Source organism: Lethenteron reissneri, chromosome 18 (assembly GCF_015708825.2).
Source record: "Lethenteron reissneri isolate LAM-NWPU_2019-01 chromosome 18, ASM1570882v1, whole genome shotgun sequence".
NCBI lineage: Eukaryota > Metazoa > Chordata > Hyperoartia > Petromyzontiformes > Petromyzontidae > Lethenteron > Lethenteron reissneri.
Window position 1 is genome coordinate 7550068 of NC_083796.1, and position 13018 is coordinate 7563085.

The 13018-nt window shown below is 41.2% G+C and overlaps 1 protein-coding gene across 3 annotated transcripts in view; it reads right to left on the bottom strand.

The window, feature by feature from the left end:
• Positions 1-1044: 1044 nt before the first annotated feature.
• GBA2 (glucosylceramidase beta 2) overlaps positions 1045-13018 on the bottom strand; it is a 28006-nt gene continuing 16032 nt past the window's right edge. For all 3 annotated transcript variants that reach the window (XM_061553635.1, XM_061553637.1, XM_061553636.1), the window contains exons 11-18: positions 12426-12530; positions 10881-10988; positions 9823-9974; positions 7144-7250; positions 6436-6578; positions 5917-6032; positions 4316-4507; positions 1045-2638 (exon numbers count right to left, since the gene is read on the bottom strand). In XM_061553635.1, coding sequence (XP_061409619.1) covers positions 2438-2638; positions 4316-4507; positions 5917-6032; positions 6436-6578; positions 7144-7250; positions 9823-9974; positions 10881-10988; positions 12426-12530 — 1124 coding nt within the window. In that variant the 3' untranslated portion in view covers positions 1045-2437. The remainder of the gene's footprint in view (positions 2639-4315; positions 4508-5916; positions 6033-6435; positions 6579-7143; positions 7251-9822; positions 9975-10880; positions 10989-12425; positions 12531-13018) is intronic.

The window sequence follows — 13018 nt, forward strand, 5'->3', positions numbered from 1 at the left end:
GCTTTGATATCGCAGATATCAACATTGATTCACCACTCAACTCAAATAGAGTTGTAATCAAGATTCATTGTGCTTAGCCGTGGAGCTGTCGGTAAAAGGAAATACCATCAACTCCTCCATTCTGTCTCTAATGAAAATTGTAATAAAGTCCATCAGCCTATTTTCCAATATTTCAAAAAGATTAAGCCACTGAAGCTGTGCACTTTGAAATCTAGATTTCTTTAGAACAGCTTTTTGTGAGGATTTGTCCCCTCCCCCACCTGATTAGTGCCTGGCGACCGTGTGAAAGACGTTGAACAGACATCCATCCAGCAACATTTAAGCAAACTCATGGAGACACAGGTATTCTTATATATGTTCAAACCTAGTTGGATAAATAGGCCAATACCTTTATAAGTAAAGTATATCGCTTTCTGGTGATGCAAGGGTTCAAGCATTCATTTTATAAAAATACAGTACATGAAAACACATTCCTGCGGAGGGAGCTGGTAGGAACGTTGGGTTGCTCGGTCAATGGCCAGGGTCAACGGTGCCGTCGTGTATTCCGCAAATATGCCCTACTGTGAGGGCGGGCACAAGCCGGCGTGAGTAGGTTAAACGTTGAGTTTTATAAGGGCACCACGGGGTGACCAGCCCCTCCCCACCCCACCCAGCCCCTCCCCACCCTCCCCACCCAGCCCCTCCAATCCCCACCCGGACCCCTCCCACCCCACCCAGCCCCTTCCCGACGAACGGACACAATAATCCCCTGTGGGCTGGTGTAACCAGGAGGCTCCTACCAGTATAAAATTACGTAACATAGCAACATTTAAGGCGTGAACAAACCTATACTGCCTCCTATGACTCATGTATGTCCTTCTGGGCTAATTCATTGGAGCACTTCCCTTGAACTAATGGTCTCTTCATCAGTCCTTTCCTGAGGAGAAATGCATTTCAGTGCCCTAAATAGCAATGGGTAAAGCAAAACCACGACTCCACGACAAACATTCACCTCGAACCACTGCAGACGACGGCAGCACATTTAAACAAGTTGTCACGCTCCTCCAATACCTCATTCGTTTTTATTTCATTTAATATTTTTACAACACTTTCAAGGCCATACCAATTTTTGTTTTCTCACCAAACATAATAAAACATTTCAAATAAACAAACACAATGATCCTGACAAAATAGCAATCAACATTGAAGAACAACAATTACTATTTTTGGTCCATTTGAAGGCTCCTCTTTGGCTGATCTGTGAATATCTTTAAAGAACTGCCCCGACAGGGATAAGTGTTGAGCCGCTCGCCACTTGACAACTATCCGGGCAGCTAACCAAAGCAACACGGTATTTCCCGTTCTATTACTATCTTGACATTGGTGGGAGCACACACAAAACATACGCCACGTGATCGGCAATTGTACGAACTACGTAAATTATTTAAGAGGACAGTGTTTTTTTTATATATAAATATTAAAATTCTGTATATCAAGTGCATGAATACCTGTTGAATAAATGGTGAAATTATATGTAAACATGATGTACTGTTTTTTTCAACAGAATGCTCATCACAATTTGCGTTGATTTAAATCCCCCTCCCATGAGAACACACTATAATTGCACACAATACTGGAGACGAAATTATTCAAACTCATTCCACTGTACAACAAGCATCATGACCCCATTAGCCCCCCCCAAAGATCGCGCTGTCCTGCCATATACTGTCGTCGTATTCAAGGGTGAGAAGGGTCAGGAGGTTTAATTAATAATGCATAGAAAGTATAAACTAATACCCACAAAAAGTGTTGCAGTCCGGCGTGCACAGAATACTTCATCAAAGGTTATCTTCACAATTGAGCAGAGAGACCCGCTCTGGACACTTACACGAGGTGTCCTCTTGCGTGTGAGACACCACTGAGAACAAAAACGCTGTTTTGAATGTTGCTCTCATGCTCGTCTTCAAATTGACTGTATTCCCTACGGTTCCTATATTATAACAGGCGACTGCAACTCACCATAGAGTACGTTCATTTAAAAAAAAGAAGTGACTTTTTGTTTTACAATCCCATAATTAAATTTTAAAATATGCCTGTTCATACAGTGTATTCAAAATAAAATTAAAGCTTAAAAAAAATATATGCACGACAATTACATGTAATAGAGTCTGTGTGTGTAGCGGTGAGAAAAAAAGTAGAATTTAAATACAGATCGATCCCCATGCTCACTATATATTTACAAGTCCTATTTTGCCCTCAGGTTTTTAGAAAACCCAAACCAGTAGTTGAACTCCCAGAATACATGCACATCAACACAAATCTGTCTATCCCAATTAAATACTGTAAACGCGTTTGCACTTTGATCACTTTAGTGTCAAGAGAGACTTGGGGGAGTGGCTGCTGCTGCGACGTTCTGCTGTTGTCTCTGCTGCTGCTGCTGCCGCTGCTGGGCAGAGCATCACGCGACGTCCCGATCTTTCCGCGCGCGTCGCTCGAGCGCCCACTGCATGCTCCACACGCTGAGTGGCCGCATGTAGGCGAGCGAGCGGAACACATCTTGCTCGCAATACGCCTCGGGCGTCTGGAAAGCCATGCCCAGCCGCTCCCACACTGTGCGGTACGTGCCCTCGGCCGTCTTGAAGCCTTCCTCTGTCAAGCCCTGGAAACGCGCAACACAACCGCTCACTTGTTGGGTGCTTTGTACACACGTTGCCACAAGCAGACGTTCGGTGCCAACTGCAGTCCAACTGCAGTGGTGGTTATACGGGGGGGAAGGCAGGTGAGCTTCTAATGAACAGCAGAAACCGGACGCCCACCACCCCCCTCCACGTGTGCCCTCCATTCACAACGAAGAACCTCAGCATGGCTGAGGAGGCCCCTAAATTCAAGTTAAAGGAGGTCATCAAGGACAATGCCATCGATTCCAATGAATATCGCCATTGCTTCCTTCTTGCTGCCATATTCCACGACATTTTCAGTCAATACTGAACATCCAAGATTTTTTTAACTTAGTGTCCCATGCAAGTGGCGTCGCCCCGGTATGCCCGTTTTCTCGGTCCCAGAAAAGTCACGATTCAAATCTTATTTTAACTGCAGCTTCAGAGTTTATAGTTATTTGTTATATTTGAAAAGTATTCCAGTTAACGTTGATGTAATTATACTTGTGAAATGGTTTTCCAAATGTAACTGAATGAGACATATAGTTTCCCCATTTTACTTCTTATATTCAAACCAAAATAAAGAGGTTATACCACCGACGCAGAAATGGTATTAAGGATTGATTCACACAAAAATGTACTCAATTACAACAAAACAAAAACAGAATGCTTATTTGATGCATAAACAAAGACTCAACGCTACAATGCACCATTTGTTTTTTGCCAATAAATCGCATTTTCAAATATAAGAAAACAAGCCTACATTCATATAATCACAAAACATCGGACACGTGTCTGCGAAAGAATCACACTGAGCCTGTCCTATTAAGTCAGGGGACGGCAACCTACGGCTATTATAGAACTGCTGCGTGACATTATTTATTAAGAACCACCATCTCGTATTCACGTGCATTGCGGCTCTTGTAATATTTAGATTTTTACCCAATAAGAAAAAAAGTGGCTCTTCTTGTTTTTTTGCCTTGTTTGCACATGTACATCCTTATTGTCAATCCACTGCTGGATGTGGGCCTCTCTACACCATGCGGGTCACTGGGGTTATTCGACCAAACTTCACCACACCGATCAGGGTGGGTTGATGAAGGCAAGGAGCGTAGACACGGAGCATAGCAAGCGCGGTATGAAAATAGATTGTGTAGCCACGCAACCACACAGTATCCAATACCAACCTGGCATTGCATTGTGGTCCCCCATTCAAGCACTATCCACCAGGCTCAACTCTCCTTGCCTTCCGAGATTTGACGACATTCGTAAGTATCCCGTTTTATTTTGTCACGTACATTCAACGTGTGACTTATTTATACAAGTACACCCTTCTACAACACTGAATACAAGTATGTGTTTAGTCCAGTGTACCAATGGCTTGTTCAGTTAGCATCATAGGAATTCTATAGGTCTGCTCATGCAGCCAAGGAACTGAAAAGTGTGTGGTGCAGAAGCACACATGCACTATTAATGTTATTACAATAAGCAGTTGTGGTTACTGTGGTGGCACTTATTATAAGGAACAGTGGTGGTGGTTCCTGTGGTTGTACTGTTATTAGAAGGAACAGTGGTGGTTACTGTGGTGGTACTGTTATCGTACCCGCACCTCCGATTAGCACGGTTGCATACGTACGGTGCGAAAGAAGTTCAACATACATCCACACACACACACGCACCTCTTGGATCATGGTAGCAGCCAGGGAGTAGACAACGCCCACCCACACCTCGATGGACTGCACGCTGGTGGTATCCACCGTGCCGTTGGGCATCATCCCGTTGACTGCTCCCATAGTTCCGCCGGAGAACTTCATGACATTGAGGTCATAGATCGTGCGCAGGGCGCTCTGCACTTGATCTTTGGGAAATGCCTGAGGAGTGTACAGTCACTTCTGAATTACATTATGCTTAATGAAGCAAAATACTGTTATACCCATTATTATACTTACTGAAATATTAAGCTCCCATTTGTTGATTAATGATTAAAGGTAACTGATTAGTATTATGTTTCTGCCTGTCCGGCTTTGAATATAATTTACAGAAGACAACGGGCTCCCTCTGCTGAGAATACACTTACAATGCATCCAAGGATGAAGATAAGATGTTACATGGGAAGGGATGGCGAGCCGATTCAAGAACAATCGATTCCTGATTCCATAACATTTCAAAATCATTTCTACTTTTGGTAGGAAATGGAGTCGACTGCAAACCCATGATCGATTCCAATAATTTTCACTGAAATTACACAATTGCTTTTTATTAATTCAAAAGTTACCGTATTCGAACATAAACACGACTCTCTTTCTTTACTAAACTATGGTGGCTGTAGGAGACAGCCACCATAGCTCCTGTGTGAATTGTGATTATTTTTTGGTTAAGTTTAAACAATATTTAGATTTGCTATTATTTCATTGTTTAGCTTTATAAAATAGTTATCATTGTGTGAATTGTGATTATTTAGCAGTTATTTTTTTTACATTTTAATTGTAATTTTTTTCAATGCATTTACATGTAGGTATCCTCAAGTATTTGATCAACATGCAGGAACCATAAAATAATCAGAACCTACAGCTAATGTTTATTCTGTTTCTGTATATAGTTAGTTTTCATCACTTAATTATTGAATTGCATTAATTCAGCAATAATACATTCTACAACAAAATAAAGGATTGTAACAACAGTTTTTTTAAGGGAAGGGAGAAGGGTTGGAATCGGAATAGAATCTGGAATAGACTCAAAAACCCTTGAAATCAGCCATCCCTACATCACGGCCAAATCCATTGATTCCGCTTCACCGAGCCAACACGTTTCTACCCTTTGCCAGAACCCACAACTGCTGCACAGTAGGTCTTCCCTAAGGTCACCGAACCACTTGAATGCCTGTCTTCGCAAATGGTCCTCCTCCATTCATTAAAGGAAGATGCCTCAGAATACAGTGATATCTTATCTTATAGATAGGTAACTAGCAAGTGCATCGCAGGTGGTCGAACACGAGTTAAGACCACCTAATACAGAGCTCCACTGCAAAAATTACTCCCTATGCATTTCAACGTGACATCACTATGATTAGACCACGTTGGTATGCATCTAACGGATATATGTATTACATTGAGTCATATTTTAAATTCTGCTTTAATTCAACTACAAAGGAAGTTTCTAACCTTCGTTTTATATTTTTTCCCAAGTGGCCATGACATTTATACCAAATCCACTGAATGAGCCCCAGAGCAGTGGAGTACTGGAACATGTTTGTGCAGTATAAAGGTAATGATATCCGTACCTCGTACTCTCCATCACCCAGATTGGAGGCTCCAAGATACCACTGGCCAGCACACTGATCAGACATGACACTTGCCGAATACAGCTCTCCACTGCTGTCATATTTCCAATACCGGCCTGCATTGGGAGAAAAACAACAAACTGTGTGTCAATTTACACTTTTAATTCTATCGAGGGATCTTATTGAAATGTCAGGCTCTCATTTGTAAAGAATATTCACACCTGTACATGCGTAGTAAGTTTATATTTAAATTGATTTAAATGTTTAGATTTCGACGAGATCACAAAAGATTGTACAATGGCCTACTTTTGTGAGAATCATAAGCTCTTTAATGTTCACTCTAGAGCACACGGGGCACTTTTATAAGGTCGCACACTGTGCACAAGCCTAACAGGTCAAATGAATTTATTCCGTCACTTTACAAACTCACCCATCCACCATTCCACAGCTTACTCTCAAGCTCACCTAACCCACCCACTGTTCTGACAGCTTGCTCTCAAGGTCACCCAACCCACCCACCGTTCCACAGCTTGGTCTCAAAGGCCTTCTTGCCCCGGCGGAGGATGTCATCGTACTTGTTGAAGCAGGTCAAGTCACCCATTATGTCGGCCATCTTCCGCATGGTGCACACGGAGGCGAGCCACATGCCCCCGCAGTACGCACTGCCATGGGTAGGGCAGCACAGAGAGGATGCCATGGACAATAGAATCGTACAAATGTAAGTTACCAAATTTCTGGGAGGCTCTATCAGGACACATGATGAGCTGGCATCCCGTGTCCATCAGCCCCAGCCACTATTACAAAGCTACACCAAATCAATCACGGGTCCCACTCATACAAGAAGTGCAATCGCCCTTTCTGATATTTGCAATGCAAAACATGTTCGAGAGCATTAGGCTCATAAGTAAACACTTCATCTCACAAGTTATTTCCATATTTTAACAAGAGCATGTGTCACTGCACACTTATAAATCCAATAAAAACATTTTTACCATCATGGCACGAATTTAGATTTTTTTTTGCACAGTGCCGCAAAAGAGTTTACTTGCATCAATGACGTAAACCTCTTTTGGAGTAGCTTGTATGGATTCATTAAAGACATTAATTACTTACATGCAAATGGATGTACAATGATATCACCTCTCCATTAGGAGGAAGTATCAATATGAAGGCATTAATGAAACAGAGCTGATCACAAAAGGGTCCCATGGGTTCTACAAGTCCCACCTGGCTCCTTTGACTGCCCATCCATCGTAAGTCTGGTCTGCAGCGCCAGAATTTTCAATTAATCCATCGCCATCAGCGTCAAACTCGAGCTCGGAATTCATCACAATCTAGTTAGGGATTTTGCAACACACGAATGCAAGAGACGGGAGAGAAAAATAAGTACATTTGTTAACTTCTTGAATGCCTTACATTTAATTGAGTACAATAATCATATTCTTGTCACATCTAATTAACTCTGATGATTAGAGTTGCAGTGATATGGCGATATAACCATACGTTGTATGATAGAAAAAACGCATTTGTGTCAAAACAGATGAACACACACAATACGTATACCCTTCATGTGTTTGCAGTTTGTCTTACACAACCAATCGGCTCAACGGCCGACTTCTGCCGTATCACAAATTTTGAAAAATATCATTACATGTCTGCTCATTTAATTTTATTTTTTGCATTTAATTTCTAAGCAAAACATTTGTAAAACAACACAAGATATAAACTTTACAAACAAATAGCTATATTACCTATGACCCACGTGTTGTCACATCTGAATAAAGTTGACATATCAATTTTAATCCTAGACTATTATAGTAGTACATTTCATGAATTACTCAACGTGAAATTCACAGCACGTGCATTAATAGCATACTGGATTGTAAAGTTTAAGATTTGGAAAATCGTGGCAGTAGGATTATGTGTGAGCGAAATGCAGCTGAAGAACCTTTAAGTAATCATTATTCATAATGGACGTACCGCAAAGCACAAAAGGAATACAATTAAGAAAAAGAGAAACGCAATTACATAGCTATGGGAAACTGACATCGTAATACTGATCGTGAAAATGTACACCGTTTCACATCATGTCGTGAAAAATGAGATCAAGGCAACCCGAGTGATAAGGGAAACTTCCCAAGCGCAGTAGCAATTGAAAGCTCGGTGAAGGTTTTGTGAAGGGTAAACGCTCTTCTCTCTCCTTGTCACAGTTAGGGGGCTTAAAGGACACAGATTAAGAGCCTCCTGATCGTTTTATAAAAGAGAAAATGATGCACTCTCGGAATGAGAGCTGACTTTAGTGGAAACCCACATGAAATACCGAGCTCTGAGATATAAAAAACCAGGGATTGTGTACACCTCACTTAGCTGTGTTGAGACAAAAGATAATAAGATTGGTATAAACTTACAAACTATGATTTTTGGCAATGTGGTCACATCGGGGCCCATGTTGCAATGCGCATTGACAGTTATTTGAAAGAATAAGGTTAAAGCATTTGTGACTCATTCATTGTATAATTTTCAATTGACATAATAGCACTGTAGCAAAGCTGAAGAAAGTGAAATAGATTATTAAACTTGAACATAAATCTAACTAGCAAGGATAACTTCGGATTTAATATCAGCATTGCTGAAAAACACCTGCTCTCTGCTGGATGTTACTGGGAAACAAACCCATAAAGGACTTTCATAACAGACGTACAGGTATAATGGATTTAATGCATACAACCATTACGCTTGACCCAACTATAAAGTATTAATTAAAATTGGGTATAGAGAAAAAAATTAACTCAGTCATTTTCAATATACAGTAAAACCTTGGATTGCGAGCATAATTCGTTCCGGAAATGTGTTTGTAATCCAAAGCACTCGTATATAAAAGCACTCCTATATCAGTTGTGATCACGTGACGCTCGGCAGACAAAGCGTATACACGTACTACTCTTATTGCAAGACCTCGCTCGTTTATTAAATCAATTAATATTTATTTAAAAATTTTGCTCGTCTTGTAAAACACTCGCAGACCAAGTTACTCGCAATCCAAGGTTTTACTGTATACCTAATCTTTAACACTGCTTCATAAGGCCCTGTTAATTACCACCACTTCCCCTGGAAGAGTGATCCATAACGCCTCAATAAGCATGACACAAGTACATGCAATGCCTACCACTACCTTCCTAGCAAGAAGCCCGGTGCATATCGCCGCACGGTGGCACACAACCACACAGTAAATGTGCAAAGATGAATACATTCAAATCAACTACACTCATAATCTGTGCATTAAATCAGATCAGGAGGTTAATATTAATTACAATCCTTAACAATTCTACTGTGCACATGGTAAATGTATAAAAGCATTAGATAAATAAAAGTGATAACTTTTAATGGCTTTTTTTAATGCAAGAAGTTATGTACTCAGCAGTGCATTCAGTCGGAACTTGCATAAGATTAACCTTCTGCTGTTAACACATTCCACAGGAGACTATACAGTACTAAACAGTGGGATTACCTGATCCATGGATCAGCCATGAATCGATGCAGTGATTAACCGTCAATGAATCGATAATAACGAGGCTGTTGGATTAACTATGAACAGAATCAATGCAATCGACACCTCCCTGCAGGTGCCACAAGACCATATATGGGCAAAGATACACCCCTACGGGCAACACCACGCCTACTTTCTTCCATATATGGGCTGATCCACGCAGGCATTTCCCTCCAGGACACAGAGCGTTATAACGAAACAGCATTATAAGAGGCAGTGCTATAGGAGGTATCACTGTGGAAATAATTTGAGAATCAAATCGTGACAGCAAATTGATGAAATCACAGAAGGAAGAAGGGTGAAATGTTACTTGCCAACAACCCATTCAAACACAGAGATTTGCGATTTGGGCAGCTCACCTTGCAGACTGGCCAGAGTCTGTCGAGGTAGCGGCGGTCTCCAGTTGCGTGGTAGTCACGGTAAACCTGCAGCACAAACTTGAGGTTGAGGTCACGCCAGTCCCTCGTGTCGTGAATTAGGTACGCGTTCAGTCTCACCCAGGGCTCATCGTCTGCACCGCAACAGCGCACGGAGTCAGACAAGGGCCAGCTGGTGTGGCAGACGGAACAAAGTACAACACACCGCTGGCTGCACGACATAGAAAATCATTCTGTGCGCCATAATTAAACAAACGGTTTGGCTTGACAAAATTTCGTGAAATTTGTATTTTGGCAATTGCTTAAGCAAAATTTTTACGTGATAATAAAATAAAAATGGGTGCTAGCGAAATTATTTAGGAGGTTCCAATCCCAAACACAGTCAGGAGATCTTGTTATTGTGTTTACCAAAACAACATTGAACCATGGTAAATGCAGAAGTTCGAATCTGGTCCTGTAAATAATATACTGCATATTCACATCTGAAACCTAAATGGATTGGGAAATAAGTGCAGTCATTATTGTTTTGCATTTTCCTAATGCCCTCCTGACTTCCACCTCGATTAATAATATAATCTCCCACGTGGTGGTGTAAATATATTGTAAAATCCTCCACCTGCTATTGAAAGGTACAACGTATACACCATGGAATACCACTAGAGGGCTCTATCATGGCACTGCTAAAACTCAAGTGAACTTTTTTCCTAATGAATCTTCAAACGAGTAGCATAGCGTGCGATTCACATGGGGCCTGGTGCAGAGAATGAAATGGGCACCCCACTATCTAATTCCACCCCCCCCCACTCTTTATAGCCCTGCACATCTGGGACTCTCCTGCCCATGGGCCCCAGTGCAGTTGTACCACCGGCACACTTGATAGCTATGCCGCAGCTTCCAACCCGCATCAAGAGAGACCACCTCAAACCCTTGTTAGCATGGGACACACAGAGAAGTGGTGCGTAACGGCAAAAATCATCTGACATAGGTGATCGTTCCTTGCGTTGTGTTTTCCATTAAGTGGATTTTTTTTTGTAACATACAGGGGTCTCCAACGTCGTGTGGGACCACATGCTTGGTCTTCACATTGGAGCGGCTTCCATTCATCAGGTGGGTTCTCTGCTGGGTATCCTCCGCCAGAATCGCACTCGCTGGAGTGAACATGACAAGACAGCAGGGGGTGGAAGCAAACAGACAAAACACTTACACTCACGCGAAATTATAGCTTATTAAGATAATTAACTATGACTTGACAGGAACTTAATGAATTGAGTTAATGTGTGCTTTTGGAATGTGAAACATTTTGTTATTATCTCAGAAGTAATATTCAAATCAATTTCAAGAACTATCATAGGAAGCAGCTGCTGCAGGCCATTTTGTTAATATTTATTAACCGAGTTTCCATTGTCTCCCTGCAGCAATGCTAATTATTACGACCGATTCACGCATTGAATCCTGCGTGTGAGAATGCATTATTTTCAATCGCTATATTGTACGTAATCACGTTACGTAAACACTGCAATTAACAATAGATTCTAGAAATACCATAATGGCAAAAGATTAATCAACTCTTGAACAAAATCGTCATCCTAAATTGTGGCAAAAAACTGAATCGCGAGGGGGGGGGGGCAGCATGTGCAAAGCCTCTTAATTACCTATAACTAAAGGTGTTAGCTGCTTGTACAAATTGTTATCAAATATTGTTGCAAAATCATTACATATATAATTCTGTAGCAACAGCTATGAAACGTCACGAGTAGCATCACTAACATCCATGTCACTGTATTCAAACTTAAATATCACAGTTGTCCCCACACTTCAATCTATTCTACATTGCAGTTATAGGATGCCCATTTCAAGTAAAGCTGTGGCTGTCTTCCAATGACCAATAATATTATATATGGCTACACTATTGGACACATTCACACACGTGGGTATATAAGCACACAGTAATGTCAATGACAAGGGCAGCATAGTGATTGTGGTTTCATGTAAAAAAAAAGATGATTTCACCCTTCAGACACCCTTCTGTCACTCTGTGCCTCTAAATTACTTGACCTCAACATGTAGCAGCTTAGAGACCACGTTAAAATGTACTTCGGTTACCTTTTTTTTTTAAAACAAGGAAGCAGTTTATGAATTTCTTCCCTTAATTTCTTGAAAGATAATTTCCAACAGATGTAGCCATTTGCATTGACGATGCATACGATACGAATTAAGACGCAACTTAACGATAAAAAGGCAAGATTTATAGCACTCTAAAAATATAATAAAGTGCACGAAAAGCCAAAAATTTATCAACATGAAATTTAAAAGCTATTTAAAGGAATATGTAATCCAACAAACAGCACTGACGTGCTGAAATGTATTAAGCAGTCAGTGACATCACTGGAGTGCGATAATGGAGCACCTCACTTTAAAGTAATTAAAACATAAAAGAAACTTTCAATTCTGACAGGGAGCCTCGGAAACACAGCCAAGGTATGTATCTACAAGTTGACATGCGTTTTTAGTTTGCATCTTCTTTCAGAGCTTTTACATTTTATGAACATAATTTTTACATTACAGTCCATAACAAGATCCCTCACCAATGTCATACTGGAGGCTGAGCTGCAGCTGTGGCCACAGCATGATCAGCGCAAAAGAGGCATAGAAGTGCACGTCGTAGGTGTTGAACATGCGGTACTCTTGCCCTGCAGAACCACACAGCAAACCGCGATAATAACATTTACAGCACAAGATGGACGCACTAGTCTTGGCAGGCATAGCCAGGCATGGTTTATAAATGCCGTGGTAAACACCAGGGCCTTTATTGCCGGTCTCACAGTGATGGGTGCAAAAGCCAATATCGGTATGTTTTGTGCAGGCAAACACTGAAACAGCAATCAAGGTCACGGCCTGCTGGTCCGTCAACGGTCACCAGTCGTATCCCCGAAACTATCATTCGCATTCATGTCGAAGCATTTTTGAGTGCTTCTGGGAGTGTGGTTTCAGATATAAAACTGACATTTAATGATCCATAAAGCACAGAAGCAAGGTGAAATTAAGTTAAGATTTCAAAGGGTATTAAAGATGTACATTTCTGCACCAACATGCTGTTGTCCCTGCATTCCAAATGTTTGTGAGGACCAAGTAGCCAGTATAACGCCTCGTAACCTCGTCACTGTTCACAAGTGGCGAG